The 23,543-nt window shown below is 48.6% G+C and overlaps 1 protein-coding gene across 1 annotated transcript in view; it reads left to right on the top strand.

The window, feature by feature from the left end:
- Window positions 1-23,543, top strand: part of WDR25 (WD repeat domain 25) — a 162,620-nt gene that overhangs the window by 4,237 nt on the left and 134,840 nt on the right. Inside the window, exon 2 of the mRNA XM_004376723.2 lies at window positions 4,795-5,665. Within this exon, the coding sequence (XP_004376780.1) occupies window positions 4,835-5,665 (831 nt within the window). The 5' untranslated portion in view covers window positions 4,795-4,834. The remainder of the gene's footprint in view (window positions 1-4,794; window positions 5,666-23,543) is intronic.

The following is a 23,543-nucleotide window of genomic DNA, read 5'->3' as shown; positions in this document are numbered from 1 at the left end:
GTTCATATAGTCCAGCTTCTCGGATTATTTGCTCAGCATACAGATTGAATAGGTATAATGAAAGGATACAACCCTGACGCACACCTTTCCTGACTTTAAACCCTGGGGTATTCCTTTGTTCTGTTTGAACAACTGCCTCTTGATCTATGTACAGGTTCCTCATGAGCACAATTAAGTGTTCTGGAATTCCCATTCTTCGAAATATTATCCGTAATTTGTTATGATCCACACAGTCAAATGCCTTTGCATAGTCAATAAAACACAGGTAAACATCTTTCTGGTATTCTCTGCTTTCAGCCAGGATCAATGTGACATCAGCAATGATATCCCTCGTTCCATATCCTCTTCTGAATTTGACTTGAATTTCTGGCAGTTCCTTGTCGATATACTGCTGCAGCTGCTTTTGAATGATCTTCGGCAAAATTTTACTTGCGTGTGATATTAATGATATTGGTCAGTAATTTCGACATTCGGATGGATCACCTTTCTTGGGAATAGGCATAAATATAGATCCCTTCCAGTTGGTTGGCTAGGTAGCTGTCTTCCAAATTTCTTGGCATTGATGAGTGAGCACTTCCAACACTGCATCTGTTTATTGAAACATCTCAAATGATATTCTGTCAATTCCTGGAACCTTGTTTTTCACCCATGCCTTCAGTGCAGCTTGGACTTCTTCCTTCAGTACCATTGGTTCCTGATCATATGCTACCTCCTGAAATGGTTGAACATCGACCAGTTCTTTTTGGTATAGTGACTGTGTATTCCTTCCATCTTCTCTTGATGCTTCCTGCATTGTTTAATATTTTCCCCATAGAATCCTTCAGTATTGCAACTCGAGACTTGAATTTTTTCTTCAGTTCTTTCGGCTTGAGAAATGCCGAGCGTGTTCTTCCCTTTTGGTTTTCTATCTCTAGGTCTTTGCACATGTCATTATAATACTTCACTTTGTCTTCTTGAGCCACCCTTTGAAATCTTCTGTTCAGCTCTTTTACTTCATTATTTCTTCCTTTTGTTTTAGCTACTCGACGTTCAAGAGCAAGTTTCAGAGTCTCCTCTGCCATCCATTTTGGTCTTTTCTTTCTTTCCTGTCTGTTTAATGACTTCTTGCTTTCTTCATGTATGATGTCCTTGGTGTCATTCCGCAACTTGTCTGGTCTTCGGTCATGAGTGTTCAACATGTCAAATCTATTTTTGAGATGGTCTCTAAATTCAGGTGGGACATACTCAAGGTTGTACTTTGGCTCTTGTGCACTTGTTCTAATTTTTTTCAGCTTCAGCTTGAACTTTCATATGAGCAATTGATGGTCTGTTCTGCAGTTGGTCCCTGGCCTTGTTCTGACTGATGATATTGAGCTTTTCTATTGTTTCTTTCCACAGATGCAGTCAATTTGATTCCTCTGTATTCTATCTGGGGAGGTCTATGTGTATAGTCACTGTTTATGTTGTTGAAAAAAGGTGTTTGCAACAAAGAAGTTGTTGGTCTTACAAAATTCCATCACGTGATCTCCAGCATCATTTCTGTCACCAAGGCCATATGTTCCAACTACTGATCCTTCTTCATTTCCAATTTTCACATTCCAATCACCAGTAAGTATCAATGCATCCTGATTGCATGTTCAATCAATTTCAGACCGCAGAAGTTTGTAAAAATCTTCAATTTCTTCATCTTTGGCCTTAGTGGTTGGTGCGTAAATTTGAGTAATAGTCGTATTAACTGGTCTTCCTTGTAGGGTTATGATTACCCTATCATTGACAGCGTTGTACTTCAGGATAGATCTTGAAATGTTCTTTTTGACAATGGATGCAATGGCATTCATCTTCAAGCTGTCATTCCCGACATAGTAGACCATATGATTGTCCAATTCAAAATGGCCAATACCAGTCCATTTCAGCTCACTAATGCCTAGAATATAAATGTTTATGTGTTCCATTTCAGTTTTGATGATTTCTAATTTTCCTAGCTTCATACTTTGTACATTCCACATTCTGATTATTAATGGATGTTTGCAGCTGTTTTCTCATTTTGAGTCATGCCACATCGGCCAATGAAGGTTCCAAAAACTTGACTCCATCCATGTCATTAAGGTCAACTCTATTTTAAGGAGGCAGCTCTTCCCCAGTTGTATTTTGAGTATCTCCCAGCCTGAAGGGCTTATCTTCTGGCACTTTATCAGACAATGTTCTGCTGCTATTCATAAGGTTTCACTTTTCAGAAGTAGACCGCTGGGTCCTTCTTCCTAGTCTGTCTTAGTCTGGAAGCTCGGCTGAAACCTGTCCACCATGGGTGACCCTGCTGGTATTTGAATACTGGTGGCATAACTTCCAGCATCAGAGCAACACACAAGCCCCCGTAGTACAACAAACCAACAGTCGTGTGGGGGAAACAATTAATACACACATTGTTTCATGACATTGATTACTCACCTCATAATGTGTCAACACTCTCCCCTTCTGGATTTTGTGTTCCCCATTACCAGCTTTCCTGTCCCCTCTTGCCTTCTCGTCCTTGCCCCTGGGCTGCTGTGCCCATTTAGTTTTATTTTGTTTTATAGGCCTATCTAATCTTTGGCTGAAGGGTAACCCTCAAGAGTGACTTCAGTACTGAGTTAAAAGGGTGTCCTGGGGCCATAGTCTCAGGGTCTCTCCAGTCTGTCAGACCGGTAAGTCTGGTCTTTTTTTGTGAGTTAGAATTTTGTTCTACATTTTTCTCCAGCTCTGTCTGGGACCCTGTATTGTGATCTCTGTCAGAGCAGTCGGTGGTGGTAGCCGGGCACCATCTAGTTGTGTTGGACTCAGTCTGGTGGAGACCATGGCAGTTGTGGTCCATTAGTCCTTTGGACTAATCTTTCCCTTGTGTCTTTGGTTTTCTTTATTCTCCCTTGCTCCAGGTAGGGTGGGACCAGTGGAGTATCTTAGATGGCCGCTCAGAAGGTTTTAAGACCCCAGACGCTACTCATCAAAGTAGGATGTAGAACATTTTCTTATAAACTTTGTTATGCCGGTTGAGCTAGATGCCCCTGAGACCAAGGTCCCTAGGCCCTCAGCCCAGTAATTCAGTCCCTCAGGGAGTTTGAATGTGTCTTTGAAGCTTCCATGACCTTGCCTTGGTCAAGTTGTGCTGGCTTCCCCAGTATTGGGTACTATCTTACCCTTCACCAAAGTTATCACTTATCTGTTGTCTATTTAGTGTTTTTCTCTCCCTACCCCTCCCCTTCCTGATAACCATCAAAGATTGTTTCTTTTTGTGTGTAAACCTTTTCATAAGTTTTTAGAATAGTAGTCTCATACAATATTTGACGTTTTGTGATGGACTTATTTAACTCAGCGTAATACCCTCCAGATTCATCCATGTTGTGAGGTGTTTCGCAGATTCATCATTGTTCTTTATCGTTGCATAGTATTCCATTGTGTGTATGTACCATTGTTTGTTTATCCATTCATCTGTTGATGGGCACTTCGGTTGTTTCCATCTTTTTGCTATTGTGAACAGTGCTGCAATGAACATGGATGTGCGTACGTCTATTTGTGTGATGGCTCTTATTTCTCTAGGATATATTCCTAGGAGTGGGATTGCTGGATCATATGGTATTTCTATTGCTGCTTTTTAAGGAAGCACCATATCGTTTTCCAAAATGGTTGTACCATTTTGCATTCCAGCTATTGTTTGGTTTTAAGAAGACTTCAGGGGGTGTTTTGTTTTAAGGTTTAAAGATTATCTCAGGGCAGTAGTTTCAGGGGTTCATCTAGCCCCCATGGCTCCCGAAAGCCTGGGGTCTATGAGAATTTGAAATTCTGCTCTACGTTTCCCCCCTTTTGATCAGGATTCTTCTATAGAATCTTTGATCAAAATGTTCAGTAATGGTAGCCCTGCACTATCCAGTTCTTCTGGTCTTATGGCAAACGAGGCAGTTGTTCCTGGAGGCAATTAGCCACACATTCCTTATCCTCCTCCTGTTCCTGACTCTCTTTCTTCTTCTGTTGCTCCAGGAGAATAGAGACCAATTGTTGTACCTGGAAACAGATCACGAGGCCTTTCTTCCTCAGCGCCACTGGGTGGATTCAAACCACCAACCTTTAGATTAGCAGCTGATCACAAACTGCTTGCACCACCCAGCGACTCCCCAAATTTTAACAGACACTGCCCAGTCAGCCTTCCCAAAAGCATCTTCAGAATGCTCAATCTTTCTGTTACTGCGCTGTCTCTGCATTGGCCAGGCCTTCTTTTATATCTTTCAGTAAAGTTTTAGTTTTCTCCATGTAGGTCTTGCTTTTTTTTTTTTTTTTTTTTATAATTTATTTTTGTTGTTGAGAATATACACAGCGGAACGTATACCAATTCAGGTTTCTACATGTACAATTCAGTGACACTGATTACATCCTTTGAGTTGTGCAACATTCTCACCCTCCTTTTCTGAGTTGTTCCTCCCCCATTAACATAAACTCACTGCCTCCTAAGCTTTCTGTCTAATCTTTTGAGTTACTGTGGTCAATTTGATCCCATGTAGGTAGTTCTTAAAAGAGCGCAGAGTTCAAGGCAGATATACTAGTTAAGCTAAACTATTGTTTTGTTTTGAGTAGACTTCACGGGGAGGTCTTGCTTATTTCTTGTTAAATTTATTTTCAAGTCCTCATTTTTAAATTACATCTTCTAACTATGCCTGGTGTATAGAAAAGCCCTTCTTTTTGATTTATGGGTTTTTAAGTCTTGGACTTCTTGGTAACATGTTGTCTTTTAGTTGCATGTAAACGCTCTCCCATGCACATTTGCTGACACTTGTCTTCATTTGTTCTTAGGTAGTTTGCCCTCGAAGGACAGCAAGAAACCGAACCTTCAATGGCTTCTTTGGTGGCTTATGATGATTCGGACTCAGAGGCTGAGCCCGAGCCTGCAGGAAGTCTTACTCCTGCTGGCCAGATGAAGGACACTCCTGGTGTGGGCAAACCTTGCGGGTGGGATTTTGCACCTGGCCTACTGGACATGACAGAAGGGGGCCCACAGCCCACACATCCCGGGCCTGAAGCTCTAAGCAGCCTTTGTGAAGGCCCAGGTGGCCACTGTCTCCCGCTGGTTCAGCTCGGGAGAGGTGATCGCAGGTCTTGCCCCAGCCAGAGGCTGCAGTGGCCCAGGCAGGAGCCTGCAGTCACCTTCCCCACCAGTGAGCCTCCGCACCCTTCCCCGTGGACCAGCCGTGCTCCGGCTGGCCACGTGCCCCCGGCAGCTGCCCGCTTTAAGGGCGCGAAACTCTCCTGGGACACCTGTGACTACCCTGAGCCGACTTTCTGTCGTCAAGCCAAATCTAGAGTCACTGGTAAAATTGACAGCTCCTGTCAGAAGAAGAGGCGTGAGGACTGTGTCGTACCGTACACCCCAAAAAGACTAAGACAGATGCAAGCAGTGAACACAGACACGGGCACCAGTGCAGGTGTGGAGCCCCAGGGTCCCTCTGCCAGGGGCACCCCAGGCCCAGCCCCGCTCTGCGTGGCCCCTAGAGTGTCTGAGTTTATTCGGCCGTATTTGGACAGTCAGTACAAGGAGACCAAGATCCCCAGGAACGTGCTCTTCCACCTGAGAGGCCACGGGGGCCCCGTCAATGGGATCCAGTGGTGCCCCGTCCTTTCCCAGAGCCACATGCTTCTCTCGGCTTCTATGGACAAAACCTTCAAGGTAGGACTCTGGAGTGAATGCTGCTGCTTGCAGCTGCTCTCAGGAGTGGCCTGCTGGGGTGTTTTATTGTTAACAGAGAGTTGGGGGTTACAAGCTGGGCGTTTCTTTCTGGAGATTTCTGTTTTTCTCTGTGTTGTGTCTGATAGCGGGCTCTCTTTGATCAGCCCGGGACGGTTTTTCCGTTCTGCTCCGTCCCATCCCTGGAGCCGCCTTCCCCAAGTCACCAGAGGACACTGCTCCTTAGCCCGAGCGGGGGCGTTGAGGGCAGGCAGGCACACTGGGGCCCTGGGAGACAGAGGTCACTGAGGGAGAGAGACCGAAGGGAGAAGAAAAGCAGGCCTGGGACTCAGGGACAGCCTCTGTGACCCCCATTGCGTGATGCCAGCTGTGCCAGGTGTTGTGCTGGACATGGTCGGGGGTGGTGCAAAGGCCTGTAAGACCTGGTCCTGCTTTAGGGAACGTGTGGTGGAGGGGGGGGAATGGGCAGGTGGGTGGACAGATGCTCACAACTCTGGGCTCAGTGCTGTGAGGACAGGACTCAGCAGGGACCCATAGGCATCCTGGGACCCATTTGTGGGCCCACAAGTACTCCAGGACCCAGTGGGGGGCCCACAGGTGCCCCAGGACCCAGGGGGGGCGCACAGGTGCCCCGGGACCCAGCGAGGGGCCCATAGGTGCCCTGGGACCCAGCGGGGCACACAGGTGCTCTGAAGCCCAGTGGGCAGGGCACCAGGCCCCCCTGGGGGGCTCAGCGAAGGCTTCCAGATGGAGGCACTTGTGGAGCTGAACGTTGGCGGTTCACGGTGGCGGGTGCTGGCAGTGGAGTGGGTCTTACCTGCTTATGTTGCCTGAGGGGCCCAGGAGGGGGGTGGGATCAGGGGGAAGGAGGCAAGTGCCCTGCTGGGGGTTTTGTTCTACACAGAAACAGTTTTCATTGTGCTACTTATTTATTGTTCTAGGGTTACTGAGGCAGTGCCAGCTTTTGCGGCAAGCAGCCCCCATGGTGCGGAGGTGCAGTGTAGCGGGCGTGTCGCCTGTGGACCTGTCCCAGCCCCTCTAGGCTGTGGGCTGTGTCCCTCCTCCTCTCACTATCTAGCAAAGCACCTGATACACAACAGGTGCCAAATAAGCGTTAGCTGGACAAAAGCACCCTGGAAAGAAAATGGAGTCGGAGGAGCTTGGCTTCCGATCCAGCTTCACTGCGGAGTAGCTGGCTGGCTGGTGTCGCACCTCTAAGGGGGGGTGGGTATCCCACCTGCCTCCTGTGATCACGTGAGAACAATGCTTGAGAAGTGCCTGGTGGAGAGCCAGGCAACCAGTAAACCAACAGAACCAAACCCATAGCTGTCCAATCGATTCCGACTCATAGCGAACCTGTAGGACAGAATAGAACTGCCCCATAGGGTTTCCAAGGCTGTAATCTTTTTTTTATTTTATTTTTATTGTGCATTAGGTGAATGTTTACAGAGCAAATTAATTTCCCATTCAATAGTTTGTACACAAACTGTTTCATGACATTGGTTTCATTCCCCACAATGTGTCTGCACTCTCCCTGTTTCTGCCCTGGGTTCCCCATTTCCTTTCATCCTGATTTTCTACCTCTTCCTGCCTTCTCATCTTTGCTTTTGGGCAGGTTTTGCCCTTTTGATCTCGTATAATTGATTATTCTAAGGAGCACGTTCCTCTCAGGTGTTATTGTTTATCTTACGTACTTGTCTATTGTTTGGCTGGAGGTGGTCTCCAGAAACAGCTTCAGTTCCAGGTCAGAAGGCTGTCTTCGGGCCATAGACTAGGAAGTTCCTTCAGTCTCTGTCAGACTAACAAGCCTGGTCCTTTTTGCCAATTTGATTTCTTGTTCTACAATTTTCTCCTGCTGTGTCTAGGATCATCTGTTGTAATCCCAGTCAGAGCAGTTGGTAGTGGTAGCCAGGCACCATCTAGTTCTTCTGGTCTCGGGGTCATGAAAGCTGTGGTTCATGTGGCCTGTTAGTCCTTTGGACTAATTGCTTCCTTGAATCTTTGGTTTTCCTCACTCTCCTTTGCTCTGGATGGGAAGAGACCAATTGTTGTATCTTAGATGGCCACTTGCAAGCTTTTAAGACCCCAGATGCTACACACCAAGTAGGATGCAGAACATTGCCTTTATAAGCTATGTTGTGCCAATTGACGTAGATGTCCTCCAAGTCTGTGATCCTTTGTCTCACAGCCTAGGGATTTTATCCTGCGAGGTGTCTGGTTATGTTTAAGAGGTTTCCCTGACTGTGCCCCTTGTGTCCTCTATCTATAAAAGCCACACCTACAGTCACGTATGTAGAAATGTCCACCACCAAACCTATATCTGCCAGCGGGTGGTTTCCCTTATGTCCTCCCACACTTCTTGGAGTATCTATCTACCTATGTATCCATTCATAAATTATTGTTTGTTAATACTGTTGTTGCAGGATTGTCTAAACCATAGTAGTTACCATAACCTGTTAACCATTGCCGTCGAGTCAATTCCAACTCATAGCGACCCTATAGGACAGAGTAGAACTGCCCCATAGGGTTTTCAAGGAGAGGCTGATGGATTCGAACTGCTGACCTTTTGGTTATCAGCCGAGCTCTTAACCACTGTGCCACCAGGGCTCCTTAGGCACCCAGTAGATGTTCAGTAAACATTGGCTTCCTCCCTTCAGTTTTCCTCAGAATTCTGGAAACAACCGGCCTAGGCCATTTTATTTGCAAGTTATGTTTTGAGCTCTTTTTTCTAGCATCTTCTGAAACAAAGAAAGGAAGCTCTGAGTGTAGAGATGCCTTTGAAGCAAGCTAAATTGATGGGTGTCACTTTTAAGTGGCCAATTTCAGTCCTGAAATGACTTGCTGATGCTCCTTCCTGACAAGGATAATGGAGTGATACGGGGAGATAGTGGCGTGTGTCTTCAGCCTGGAATTCAGGGATTCTTCACGCAAGGTTTTGTACCTGCGATGCCTGGGGCACGGGGCCTGCTCAGCAAGCTGCTGGCATCCCTGATGTGGTTCACAGTAGGCTCAGATTGATCCTGCGGTCCTGGGCTTCCCAGAGTCTGTGCCTGCAGAGGGGCTGGGGTATGGAGCCGTCTGGAGGGCTTCTGGGGGCCCTGGCTGGACCTGCTCCCCTGAGGCTGGCTGGCTGGCCCTGGAGCCTACTGCAGGCCCTTTATCCTCCCCAGCCCCCTTCTCACTGGGACCTTCTTCCCTCAATGTTTTCACCCCTGTAGTTTCCTCTTCCTAGGGCACCCTCCCCCGACTGAGCTGCCTGTCGAATTCCTGCTGGCCGTCAGGGCCCAGCTCAGAAAGTCCTCGTCTCTGAAAAGCCCCTACTGGCTCGCCTTGCCGACACGTGTTTCTTGGGCTTGGTGCACGGCCCTGTTCTAGGTGCTGCATGCAGTCTTCAACCACAAGCCCCGGGTCCCCTTCTCAGGGAGCCTGCGTGCTCCTGGTGTCTTCACGGGCAAGCCCCTCCCCCTCCATGTTTCCCCAGCTCTTCAGCATGTTCCCCAGTTGGCGTGTCCAGCCTTCTGAATGGATTACTCTTCCCAGCAGGTGTGAGCTCCTGAAGCCGGCCGGGGCCCCTGGGCGCCTACACGTGGTTGGTGGTCCACGCGTGACAGGGTAGAAAGCACTGCTGTGCACCCGCTGAGGCCAAGGACGGCCGTGGATGCAGAGTGGATGGACCTTGTGTTCTGTCCGCCTGACAGCTCCATGACCAGGGCAAGTCACTTAGTGGCTCCGGCCGTGTCTTCCTCCTGACCGGCACGCTGAGCCTGTTGTCGGGCCCTGCGGTGGAAAGAGTGCCCGGATGCAGTGTCTGGCACCTAGTCTGCTGCCAGGCCCGGCCCTGAGGTGTTCTATGGAGGGAAGTGAGGCCTCCTGGGGGGCAGAGGCAGTCATCTCTCTAGGACCCTGTGGGGATGGGGAGCTGACTGGTGGGTCATGGGCCGCACAGGCTTGAGTAGGAGGCAGTGTTGCCAGGGGCAGAGGTGGGCTGAGCGGCTTCCTGCCCAGGGAGACGCAAGGCGCAGGCGTGTCCTGTGGATGCCCCTTGTCACGTGGCACCTGTCTCCTGAAGGCGCAGGTTGGACACGGGAGCCATGGGGACCGTTCTGAGAAGCATTCTTGGTCCTCTCAGCAGCACCCAGCAGCTTGGGTCGCTTTCGCCAGGAGTTTTCACATTTCCCAAAGAGAAGTGGCACGGGTCAAAGTTTTTGAACAGAGTGCCGATTTTTGGGACGCTGTGCTTGTTCATTCGTGACCTGCGTCTGCGGAGTAGTTTGATGTGCCAGGTGCTGTGCCACTGGGGATGTTGAGGGCGAGGGATGAAGTGGGGGGACCGGCCGCCAACTTGCTGTGGCACACTGTGGCCAGAAGAGGGAGCAGTTGGCACCATTTGGGATGGCAGCAGAGGTGGCTCCAGCAGCGAGGCTCCCATGTGAAGCCCTGCTCTGCTCTGACCCACCTCTTAAGAGCTGGGTGCTTGGCTGTGCCCTCCTGTCCCCAGGAGGCCGTGTGTGCTGTAGGGGATGATGTGGGCACGGGGTCCCTCGGCTGCCTGGCAGCTTCCAGGAGGCCCTGCCCACTGCACTGTCCACCCCTCGGGCGTGCTTGGTCACAAGTGGCATTGGAGGGGCAGAGCACAGCTGCCCTGGTGATGTCCAGTTGGGGCCAGGCTGGGAGCACCCACGTGGCTGCTGGTCATCCTCTCGCCCCGCTCTTCTCACTGTGGTGTCTTGAAAACCCAGGCTTTTCCATCGATGGAAACGGCTGGGCCAGGATCCTCTCTGCCTTAAGATACCCGACACTTTCTAGTGATGGGTTATTTAGCAGATTGGTTTAGGGCAAGTTGATTTAGAACAGCTTTTCAGTGTGAAGAATGTGTGGCAGGGTTGGAGGAGCTGGGGGGAAGGCAGACGGGGCCTAGACGGGGGCTGGGCTGCGGGGCTGGGGAGGGCAGTCCTGGCAGAGGCTGTGGACGTGTGGGAGCCTGGCTGGGTGGCTGGCGGCCCCAGGCAGGAGCCGTGTTCCTTTTCCTCCTTGGTGTCTGCGGTTGGGCAGCCGTGGAAGATCTTGGGGACGTCATGACTTGGTGTGAGATGGAGGTGTGGTAGGTGATGTGTGCACCGAGTCTGGAGGAGGGACCTCGGCCCAGCAGGAGTCCCGGCTGCAGCCCAGTGCTGAGGGGCAGGCAGATAGTGTGTACGGTGGGAATGAGCTGGAAGCGTGACTGGGACAAGGCACCTCCACACTGCTCTCCCTTCCTGGGGTGCCTCTCGCCTTGTCTTCTGGTTAAGCCTCTGCCCGAGTGCCTGCTTGTCCTGCTGGTCAGGAAGGAGGGGAGGGCCTGGGGACTGGAATCAGGACCTCTGCTTGAATCCACACTCTGCCCCCATGGCCATGCAGTCTTGGGCGAGTTCCTTCACATCTCCGAGCCTAAACGTGTGTGCCTGCGAAGCAGAGATTGGAGCCCCTGGGTGGCACAGACGGTTAAGCGCTCAACTATGAGCCAAAAGGTTGGCAGTTCAGACCTACCCAGAGGTGCCTTGGAAGACAGGCCTGGCGATCTGCTTCCACAAAGTCACAGCCTTGAAAACTCTGTGGGACAGTTCTGTTCTGCACACATGGGGTGGCCCTGAGTCAGAATTGACTTGACGACAACAATGGGGAGATGACCCATGCCTTGCTGGGTTTTCCTGAAAAATAGATGGAATTGGATGTGAGTTTCCTAGTCCAGGCCTGGTACACAGGAGACATTTAGTGGGTGCTTGTTTTTTTGCTGTCCCCAGGAATTTTCGCCCTCCTGGTGGCATACTGGGAACCCTGGCGGCATAATGGTTAAGAGCTATGGCTGCTAACCAGGTGGGCAGTTCGAATCCAGCAGGTGCTCCTTGGAAACCTTATGGGTAGCTCTACTCTGTACTGTAGGGTCTCTATGAGTTGGAATTAACTCAACGGCAACAGATTTGGTTTTTTGGTTTGGTGGCATAGTGGTTAAAGCACTCGGATGCTAACCAAAGGTCAGCAGTTCGAACCCACCAGCTGCTCCGAGGGAGAAAGATGTAGCAATCTGCTTCTGTAACGATTTACAGCCTTGGAAACCCTATGGGGAAGCCCTACTCTGTGCTGCAGGGTCCCTCTGAGTTGGAACGGATTTGACAGCAGTGGGTTGCCGTGCGTGGTGTCTTATTCTGGGGGTGTCTTGTCATCGCATCTTATTCTACCTGGGTAGGCGTGGAATTTATATCTGGTTCACCTGGCTAGATTTTGACCTTCCTGAGCATGACAACTGTGCCAAACCCATTTTTATATTCCTTATAGCACCTGGCACAAGATTTTGTACATGTTAGGTGATCAGTAAAGAGTTATTTTTAAAATTTTATATTTCGTCACAAACCTTTGGGAAAGATGGTCTTTTGGATGCATAAAGACTATTCACCACTAGGGGGCACAGTTAGACTTAAAATAAGCAGCTTATCCAAGCCTCTATAATGAGGAAGAATCCTTGATTCAAGGTAACATTTCCTTGAAAGATGATTTCTTTTCTGATCAGGACAAAAACAACACAATCCATCTAATTAATCTAAAGAACACTGGAGTGCCAGTTCTTCCATCTCCTTAAACCTTTGGAATTCATAAATTTCAATTAGACACATTTCAGTGGAAACATGCTTAATATGTTCTAAATGCTCTGTGAGCTGTAAAATATGCTTATATTAGTTTTGAAAAATTTATAGCCAGAGAAATTAAGTAAAATAAAGCAATGACTCATAGTTCTGCCTGACGCTCTGTTTTCTTTCCCGATGAGCCCTTCCTGCCCTTGCCTGTAAGCACACATTTGTTTTTGCACAGTTGTAGTCCCTGCACGGATACCCTTTTATACAGTCTTCGTTTCTCAGTGTACTCACTAGTCTTGCCGTGTTTGAACACCCGCTGCACGCAGAGGTAGAATTCCGTCTTTGATGCCTCTCTCGATGGAAGAAGCACAAACGTGGCTTGCTTTAACCCAAAACAGCAACCTTTGTTGTGGACCCCGTATGCAGAGCCCCCTGCCAGGCACCGAAAGGGATCCCCAGGGGCACATGGCTTCCTGGAACCTACTGTCCATGGGTGAAAACCCAGAGTTCTACAACACAGAATTCTAAATACAGTGTAGGAACTGGATGTCGTTGATTTGCTTTACAAAATAATGTGCCATGGGAATTTTTCAAATAACAGTCCTCCTTAAAATACTTTATTTATTGGGAGCTGTCTTTTTAAATTATATTTGACAATTTCTGCCTTTTAATTGGGGTGTTAGGATCATTTACATAAAGAAATTGCAGTAAATATGTATGTAACAAAACATTTGCCATTCAGCATGCTTCACACGTACAAGTTAGTGACATCGGTTGTATTCATTATGTTGTGCAAAAATACTTTATTGAAAAAACCTTTTTCTGGGAAATGTATAATGAATGTATAATAGGTACTTATTGTGAAAAACTCTGAAGATGCAGAAAATATGAAGGATGAAGAAGAAAGCAGAAATTATTGCTCATCCCCAACCCCAAGTCAGCAGCACCCTATTTATGTTGGAGAACATTTCCTGGTTTTGGCCACTGCAGCCCTATATGTTTATATAATAGTGCTCATGCTGCATAGTGCGTATGTGCAGTGTTAAATTCTGCTTTCCCCCATCCTTTGTGATGTTTGTAAGGAACATTTTTCCACCTTATTAAAAACTTCCCTCAAACCTATTTTTAATGTCTGTCTCAAATTCCAAACTTTGCTTTGTCATTTCCATGTTGTTTCCTGTCATTTCCTGCTTTCGTTTTTTAAAATCAGTACTGCAGTGAACACAGCGATCTATCAATGTTGTCTTTTTTTGCTGCCTTAATGCAGTTCAGTTTTGATTTACACGAGGCTTTAGCACAGAGTGGAGCCTGCATAGGCCTTCAGTACCAGTGCTGTGCAAGTACCCTGGGGCTTCCATCCCATCTCTGTTGCTTGCAGGGCTTTGAACCAGTTCTTCCTGGTTCAGTCATGGCTGAGGAAGCAAAACCGGAACAGACCCAAATTTTTAAAATTTGGGTAAACCAGAACAATAACTGGAATTGGAAAAATTATAGGTCGAAGCCCTGCTAGAAACCTAATCTCCCCCTTAGAAAACAAGGGCAGCATACATGTTGCATAGCAACATAATCTCTTGCCCATCGAATTTTGAGCAGAGTTGGAAACAGTGGTGCCTCGCTCAACGATGGCGGCCAACCACGTAGCTTTGAGCGTGTGTTGCTCTCCACAGTCCTGCCAATAATCCAATCTCCTGCATCAGGCTCCTGAAAGGGTTTATTATGCCTCTTCGGTGTCTCCCTTTCCAGGGCTTTGACCTGTAATTTTTCCTGTTCAGTTATCATTCCAGATCACTAAAATTGTAAAAATTTGGGTCTGTTCCAGTTTTGCTTCATCAGCCATGACTGAGCTGGTTTGAACTGATTCCAAGCCCTGGTTGCTTAGTAGCTGTGTGACTTTGAGAAAACCACTTAGCCTCTCTGGTCCCCTGGTTTCCTTATTGGTAAAATGGGGATCATGGCTAGCAATTCGAGTTCCTGCTGTGGAGATGAAATAAGGAGATCCAGTGCCTGTCCCTGTATTGATTAGTTAACACATGGTTATAGAAAAAGAGAAATCACCCAGAATCCTCCAACTCAGTGTAACTCTTTTCATAGTCTGTCTCTACACACATACATTTTTTAAGTTTCAATCACAGTGCCCCTAAGATAGATACTTTTACCATTTGAAAAGTTTTTGGGATTGTCTGTACCATGCCATCCACATGCTTCCTTTTCATGAACTCTACACTTGGAAAGTGCGCGTTGGAGGGTTGTTGGGTCCTTGTCTCCAATGTGATCAAGTTTAAAACAGGAGAGAAGAAGAACAGTTGCACAGGACTTTGCCAGTTTACAGAGCTTTCTTGCACACATGATTCCACCTGTGCCTCTGGCTGGAGTGACACCAGGCTGAGACTTGTTCTCGGGCCTCCTCGCCATGTTCCTCTGAAGGAAAGGACTCTGGTCTGGAGGAAGAAGCCCTGGCTGGAGTCTCACTGTGCCTCTTGTCACCTTGGTAACCTCTGCCCGTCTCTTAGTGGCCTACGTGAGCACTGTGGTGATTTCACTGCTGGGTGCTGGGAATACTGATGAGATGATGGGGAGAGCTAGCCGTTAGCAAGCACCCAGCGCCTGCTAGGCTCCACTCTAAACGCTTTAGCTCATCTTGACAACAGGCAAGGGCAGTTCTGATTCCCATTTTACAGATGAGGCATTTGAGGCCCAGAGAGGCTAAGGAACTTGCCCGTGGTCACACAGCTGGTAAACAGTCGAGGCAAGATGGGAATCTGGCCGTCAAGCTTTGGAGCTGAGCAAAAAGAGCTCAAAGACCCATCCTGCTCTCCTGCTCTGAGAATAAAGCAGAGATAAAGCATATGCCCTCTGCCCAAGTGGTTTCAGCTTCAAAGCCTTGTGTTCTGTTAAGGGGCAGAAGGAGGAGAGACCATTTCCCGGGGTGGTTTGGATTTCCATTTTTATGTGTTAGAGGATCCATTGATTTATCATTGTTAGCCTATCTGACTATATTAAGATATCTTCGATGTGCTTTGTAGAGAGTGATATATCTCAGGCTCAAAGACAAGGAATTTATGGGTCCAAGTGCTAGTGTGAAGGTTCATTTAAGTTTTGAACGAATTATTCTTGATGGGTTTTACGAAATGAGATTGAGAAATGATTTGATGTGTGGAGTGAGGAATCGCGGAGCGTTACGCAGATGGTTGGCGATTTATTCTGAGCACGAGGCAAATCTATTGGAAATGAGCGCCGTGCGGCTGGGAAGGAGGTCTGAGCTGTGGTGGTGGGCGTTTGGCATTTGGGGAATGAATGAATAACAGTACATGGAGGGTAACTAGGTGAGGGTGGGGGGAGAGAGTGTGTGTGTGCGCGCGTGTGCGCAGAGATCATCTGGTTCCATCTACCCCTGACAGAGGAAAACACTGAGGCCCAGAGAGGGGGAGACACTTCCCCAAGGGCACACAGCAGGTGGTGGAGGTGAGGAGCTGGATCAGGCTGTCTGATTCCCAGCGCTCTTGTGGTCAGAATTGTTTGATGCCGCCCCCTTTCTTACAAGGACACCATGTTTGCCCCTCTTTCCCACCCTTTCAGTGTTTTCCTTCAGGGAACGTTCACAGTCACCTGAATTGAGAGGAGGGAGGGAGTTTTCAGCTGTTTAACAGTGGGGCTGCCGTGCCTCTGGGCTGAGCTGCAAGCTCCCGAGCTGGAACCTTCTCTTCGCGAAAGCAGACTGTTTTTTGACACTCTGCTCCCCCATGTGAAAGCCGAGATGTTTCTGAGGCCAACAAACAGACATTTTTCAGTTCTCACTTGCTTGCCGGGAGCGCCTTGCAAGCTTGTGCTTTACAGAAAAAAGTCTGGGGTTGAAGGAGGACTAAGAAAAGGGAAGCGTGGCAGAACTCAAGTTGCGTTTGCTGCTTTTTGAAAACTTCATTCCCTGTGACTGAAATAGCGGCGTGTGCCCGGGCAGGACAGGGAGCTCGCCAGATGCTGACGGGGAAGCAGTGCCGAGTGAAGGTGCTGGCTTGGTCCTCGGGGGGCAAGCCACAGCCAGTCTCATCCCGTGTCATTGAGGGAAGAAGAGAGCCATTTGGAAAAATGCTTTTAATGTAATTGAGAAATGCAGATTGCAGAATTGGCACACTTAGGGGCTGAGACAGTCTAGAGAATTATTTCTTGCTGCTGCTTGTAAAACTTGGACGCGGAAGACTCTTGAAGGCTCTCGAGTAGTGCCAGGCGGATGGCTCTGTCCTTCTTCTAAAAACATGAGCTGTTTTAGACTTAACTTTGTTTTATAAGAAAAGTGATAAAATTTTGAAAAAAATGCAAAAAAAGAAATTTCAGAAAAAAAAAAATCTGCAAACCATCGAGCCGACTCCAGCATACTAGCTGCCAACATTCTGCCGACAGTCTTCCTTCCAGCCTTTTTTCCCCGTGCAGGTGTTCAGCTAGCTCTAATTGTCCATATGCACTTTATTTTTTTTACCCCACAACCAAAGAAAACAAAACCTATTGCCATCGAGTCGATCCCGACTCATAGCAATCCTATAGGACAGAGTAGAACTGCCCCATGCGGTTTCCGAGGCTGTAAATCTTTACAGAAGCAGACAGCCACATCTTTCTCCTTTGGGGCGGCTGGTGGGTTTGAACTGCTGACCTTATCCAGCATTTTAAAATTATGTGATGGTCATTTTTTTTTTTTCCAAATTGCTGGTATTTTTCCCTCTTAAAAGAAGGGGCGGATAAGTCACGCCCACCTTTTACCCTGTTTTCCTAGCTCTGCTGGTCCCAGTCAGGCGTTTTCTCTTGTCTCTGCTCCCCCAGACATACTCTAACGTGGACCCGGCCAGTCCCGGGGGAGTGGAGTGAGACACAGGGCCAGTAGCACTGAGGGTCCGTCAGGAGGCGCAAGTGAGGGAGACTCTGGTGTCAGCCTGGGCTTCCTGAGGCCTGCCCTCACATAGCCCCCCTCCTGACAAGCTTCCAGAAGTTTCTTTACTTGATGGAGGATAACAGGGAGCATGTCTAAACCCCGCACAGAATGCTGTGGTCCAGGCTGAAACTTGGAGGATCTGACGGACCTTAGAAACCTGGGACTAGAGTGCCCCACAGCTGGGCTTTGCCGGGGTCGTGGAGCTGATCCCAGGCCTGGCTTCCCTGACCAGGAGGGAGGTGTGGGGAGACCACCCCCTCACCCCCTAGCCCAGAACACAGTTTGCACTCAAGGCTCTCTCTTGGTCTCCAGTGGCTGGTGTTCTGGATGTTCCTGGATTGAGTCTCTCGTTTTCTTTTCTCTCTTGCTTTCCAGCTCTTTGCCTTTCTGTTTGGTTTTTCTGGGGAATTTCCTCCACTTTATCTTTCAGTCCTTTTTGAGTTTTATATTTCTGCTGTCATATTAAAATTTTTTTTTAATTGAAGTATAAAGTACACTCAGGAAAGTGTTCCGTTCTATCATGTTTTTACTTTCCAAGAGCTGTTTCTTGTTTTCTGAATGTTCCTTTTTTTAATACAGCACATTATTTTTTATTGCATGTTTGCAGGGTCTTTTCTTAGCTCCCTGAGTTCTTTCAAAGTTTTCTGAAACATTTGTGTCTCTTCCCAGCTCCTTTTGCCTTTTTGCCTTGGTGTCTGGGGCTCATGGTGGAGATTTTCTGCTGCCCCTTCCCGTTCAGGAGGGTCCCCACAGTGCTGATGGGGGCTGTGGGGTGTGTGTGGAGGGTTTGTCCTCTCTGAGCTTTGCTTTGTTCGGGTGATGAGGCTGCAAGCTGGCCCCAGCCCACCGCCCCCACGTGTGACTATCGGGAGGCATCTCCCCATGGCCTGCTCAGCGTCCCAGGGAGGCATCGCCAGCCTCCAGAGCTGGGGCTCTCACCCTGTCTGCCACCTGCGCCGGCCGAGGGCTGGACTCAGCGTTGGGTGTGCAGACCCCGCTCTCGCCGTGCTCTCAACTCGCCTTCTCCCTCACGGCCCTTGTCCATCTTCCCTGTCGGCGTGGGGTCAGCTCCACTGAGGGCGCTCCACTGAGGACCACGCCGTCACTCCTGCCCAGGAGTGGCTGTCTGTCCACCCACCCTCGGCAGCACCGGAGTTATTACTTTCTTAAACAGTTGCTAATTTAAGTATCTTGTTTGAGAATCAAATGAGTTCATTTATGTGAAGCTCGCTTAGAACCCTGCCTGGCACCTAGTTAACGCTAAATAAGTGTATGTGATCATGGTTATTATCCATTAATCTCCCATTGTCCTCGAGGGTCTCGTCTCTCAGCAGTTTACACACTAACAGTTTGACCCTTCATCATATTTTTTCCCTCCTTGTTTGTTGTTTGACTTTCAGTTGCGGTACTTTATTATTATAATAATTTTTTTTTTTTTTTTTTTACAGAGAAGACCTCATGGTGTTTGTTGTCAGTTCTGTGAATCTTTTCCTTTGTGATTATACTGAGGCTTTAGACCACGACATGTCCTCCCCTATGTGAGCTTCATCCAGCAGTGATTAGCTGGAGCCAGTTTCAATTCTCGTCATTGCTTGCTGGCTGTCCGTGGGCTGGGCAGGGCTGTGCGTGATGAATGTGCGCTGGTACCAGGATTGATCAGCATGCTAAGGAGCAGTGCGGTCCCCGCGGCTTCGTCACGTCGCCCCCACACTGACGCTGGCTACTAATGATTTAAAATAACCTTCTTCCTGTCCAGCTCACCCCTCAGGGCACATGTATACCACAGCTCCCCAGACCTTGTCTCAAAAAAGAAATGTAGTTTTTCGACTATAAAAGAAATACAAGCATACCATGGAAAAAACAGAAAGGTATAAGGAAGAAAAAAACGTTCCTCATCTCTCCAGCCAGAGGCAATGACTGGAGACCTTTTGGTATATTTCCATCCAGTCTTAAAAAAAAAGAACCCTAACAGAGTTGAGATCGAGCCATACATATAATTTAAAATCCTGTTTCCTTCCCTTCCCCTCCCCGCCCCCCCCCAGTTGCTGCAGTGGCTTTTTAATGCTGTAATTTATTGCAGTTGTTTTCTGTGTGTTTTGCAAACCCCCGGAGCTCCTGCAGACCCTTTCAGGAGCTCTGTGAGGTCAAAACTATTTCTGTAATAATATCTAGAAGTTATTTGCCTTTTTCACTCTTTCTCTCATGACTGTGCATGGAGTTTTCCAGAACCCACAGGGCATGGGATGCTGCAGTAGATTAAATGCAGAAGCAGATAGGAAAGAGATTTGCAAAAACATAAATAACGCCTTCTCACTATTCTTTTGTCTTGGAAAATATAGTTATTTTTCAAAAAAAGCATGTTATTTATGTTTACATAAATTAATAAATATTTACAAACGTCCTCCGTTTCAACTTCTAATATGCTAAATATCAATCGATATAGCCCACATCAGCAGAAGCTTTTAGGAGTCCTCAATAATTTTAGAGTGTTTGTAAAGGGGTCCTGAGGCTAAAAAGTTTGAGAACTACTGTTTTATTCCAGTGAGCTGGGGGTACATTTTGTTGGTAAAAATGGCATCACATCCCAGCTCTGACTGCAGTGAGGGGGTTCAGGCACAGCCAGCACACCTCCTCCTTGTGCTTGGTTGGATTTCCTAACCAACCCACAAAATCGCAGTCCTGGGGGTTCAAGCCCTCTCTGCCCCTGCGTCTTTCTCCCCTGGCCTCTCTTCTGCCCCTTATAAAAGTAATTCAACAGCATTACCAAGTGATAGAAGGAAACCTGGTGGCGCAGTGGTTAAGCACTGGGCTGCTAGCCGAAAGGTTGGTGGTTTGAACCCACCAGCTGCTCCTTGGGAGAAAGATGGGGCAGCCTGCTTCCATAAAAATTACAGCCTTGGAAACCCTATGGGGCAGTTCTGTTCTGTCCTATAGGGTTGCTCCGAGTTGGAATCAACTGGACAGCAACGAGTTTTTTTGTTTGCTTGTTTACTCTGTTCTACGGGGTCACTATGAGTTGGAATCCACTCCACGGCAATAGGTTGGGTTTTTGGATCCAGTGGTGGGAAAAAACCTCCCCAGCCCCAATATGCGATGAAATTGTGGCAATCCTTTTAGCACTCTCCCATCAATTTCTGAGCTTGTGCTTTTTACCAAGTGTGCATACAATTTCGTAGCCTGCTTCTCTCACTTAACATTCTTGCCCAGTTTCCCCCACTGCTGCGCCGCCCCACATCTTTGGAGTGCCGTCAATCTCACCGTTCCACGATGCTCCATCGAGTTGATTAACTGTAATTTACTTATCCGTCCTCGGACACTTAGGTGGTGTCTAATTTTTTGCTATTATAGATAATGCTGAAGTGGCTATCTTCATGCATGAAACCCTTTTCTGTGGGATTATTTCTTTCAGATTGATTCCCAGAAGTGGGACTGCTGGGTCAAAGGGCTACACATTTCCATGGGTCCAGATCCATCTCCTGTCAGATTGCTTTCCAAAAGGATTATGCCAATTTGCGCTGCCACCGCAAAGCCTGTGTAATAACCAACTATTTTGTTTAACGATCGTGCCTAGAATTTTCTCCCCGGAGCCCGGAGGGGACAAAGACCTCAGCTAAGCGAACGTGGTCTATAATTATTTACACTAACTCCAAAATTGCTTTCAGACCGTTTTTAACCTGCTGAGTTTAGAATTCTAATTTGTGTACATGCTAACATGAAAAGTTTCACAAGTAGCAATTTCTGTGTCCCCGCTCACAGTGTGTTTACACAGGCCAGCAACTGTGGGGAAACCTAAGAACTTTGATACACTGAAGTGATCTCCTTCTCAACTAGCTGAAGTGTTACTTGGAAGGTACAAAAACACAAATTAAAACACATTTTCATTGTAACCTTGGTTAGCAAAGTTGTTTGTTTTTTGATGAGGCCTCTCACCATTTTCTTTTACTCTCCTTCAAGGGTGTTCTGAAAGGTCCCGGTGCCTTGGAATCGCGCCATGATGCTGTCCGCCTGGGTAGGGAGAGATGGGGAGTGTGAAGGGGGCCTTCCTAGGCTGCAGGGCTGCCGTGGGGTGGGGGGGCAGTCAGAGTTTTCCGGTTTGCTCTGGTGGCAGAACCAGGCCAAGTGGTGGAAGGTGCCGGAAGAAGAGGGCAGCGTAAAGTGAGGAAGAACTTTCCAGCAATCTGTGCTGACCAGCCTGGGGAGTGGTTTGCTTGCAAAGGGTAGGGGTGGTGCAGATAGAACTTTTAATGCACGTTGGAGCCCACGTTGCTGGGGAGTAGATGTGAGCGCTGGGGTCAGGCACCCGGGCAGGGATCTCCAGGCGCTTTGTGGCACTGTGTGTGCCACGCCCTGGCTCTAGCTAGCCACGTGCTCAGCCAGGGTTAGCCATCACTTCCCTACTTTCTGAGAGCATCTGTGTTCCTGTGAACCAGGATCAGACGAGGCAGAGATGTGCAGCCACTTCGTGAACTAACCATGAAGTCCTTACCAATGGGAGCGATCACTAAGAACTTTAAGCCAGGGTTTATTCTGTAATTGCCTCCTAAGCCACGTTATTAAGCGCCTGAGGCTTGCAATCCAGTTTGCCCCCAGTTGCCTTGATTCGCTGAACAAGTAATCCAGCCTTTACCCATTGATGCCAGCGGGCCTCTCAAGGACACGGCTCTGCTCTGCATGGCTTTCGATTTTCCAGTTCAGCAGCATGAGATTGGCTGGTGGGGGAGGTGGGGACTCGGCTGCTGATGAGCCCTTGGAAGTCTCCAACAGCCAGCCCTCTGGACTCGCTGCTTTGTGGCCTGAGGGTTCCTGAGGTCTGGCTTTGGGCTGTCTGTCTGCGGTGTCCAGTGCCGCCCAGGGCCATAGGGCACGCAAGTGGAATGACCCTCGACACACTGTCAGACTTGGCTTCCCCACTGGCTTCCTCATTTGTTGATCCATCTGTTGGCCCAGGCGCTGGTTAATGCTTTCTCTGTACAATGCTGTGGGCTCAGGGCACAGGCCTACCCTTGCTAGCAAGAAGGCCAGATGGGGGACAGCGGTAGAAACACACTCGAGTGGGCAGAGGGCAGGGGAGAGTTGATCTGGGTCTTAGAGGACGAGTTGATGAGCAGCCAGGAGCATGGGGAGGACAGGCCCCACGCCATGCAGAACCCATGCTGCAGGCAGGCAAGGGACCAGGGAGGGCAGGTCTGGTGCCTCTGTGTTAGGCTTGGATGGTCAGTGGTGTCGGCTTGCTGGGTCGGGCGCCACACTGGGGTTTCTACCTCATTCCCCCAGAGCTGGGGCACAGGGATCAGCCATGCTCGGGGTCCAAGCATGGCTCAGTCCTGGCCCCAGTGCTTTTTGACTGTGGGCTGTGGGTAAGTTATTCAACTCTCCGGCCCTTTGTTTCCCCACCAGTATGTGAGGGACAACAGTAGCATCCACGGAGTCTTGTGAGGACTAAACAAGAGAAGATGCGGGGGACTGTACGAGAGCACCAGGCACGTAGCGGGCCCTCCGGAGTGTGATCTAGCGTCATCACCATTAGCATCCTTATACCCATTTCACAGATGGGGAAACTGAGGCCACAGCAGAGCCTTGATGGACACACAGCTTCTAAGCACAGAGCTGGTATTTGCACCTACCCCTTTCTGCCTCTGCATTCTGGGATTGCTGTGTGCCACCTCCCTGCTTGAGAGCCCCGGAAGGCAGTCATGTGACCCTTTTCAGTCTTAATTAGCTCACCTGTAAAATGGGGAGATGGCAGGGAATTTGCTTTTTTCCCAGTTCCTGGAAGAGTGCCAGGCACACGGTAGGTGCTTAAACATTTGTGGATGAATGAGCAACATGTGTGAGTCTCCTTGAGCCTCTGAGTATGGAGACTCAGGGGTGGTCTTATGTACAGTCACTGCCGCTGGCCCACCTCCCGCCTGTGTGGGAAGCAGCCCTCACCCCTGATGGTTTGCAGTCGGGCCAGGATCGGGAAGGGCTCTGAAGACTGGGCTGCGAGCTGAGTCCAAGGGCGATTGCTCCACGTGCATTGAAACAGTATGTTTACACGCCTGCGTAGTGGTCTCGGGCCGGTGCTCGTAACTTGTGCATTTGCTTACTTATTATTTATCTATAAAGCATAAATCCAAAAAGGATTTGAGGAAGCTTACAATAAAGGATACGATACAATAAAGCTGTGGAAACAAAGAAGACTGTTAAAAGCCTCCTGAAAGGATAACCAAACCAAAACCAAACCCGTTGCCGTTGAGTCGATTCCAACTCATAGCGACCCTACAGGACAGAGTAGAACTGCCCCATAGGGTTTCCACGGAGCAGCTAGTGGGCTCGAACTGCCAACCTTTTG

This window comes from Trichechus manatus, unplaced genomic scaffold (genome assembly GCF_000243295.1).
Source record: "Trichechus manatus latirostris isolate Lorelei unplaced genomic scaffold, TriManLat1.0 scaffold00045, whole genome shotgun sequence".
NCBI lineage: Eukaryota > Metazoa > Chordata > Mammalia > Sirenia > Trichechidae > Trichechus > Trichechus manatus.
Note: the sequence above shows the minus strand (reverse complement) of the source record. Positions and strands in the feature narration are given on the sequence as shown.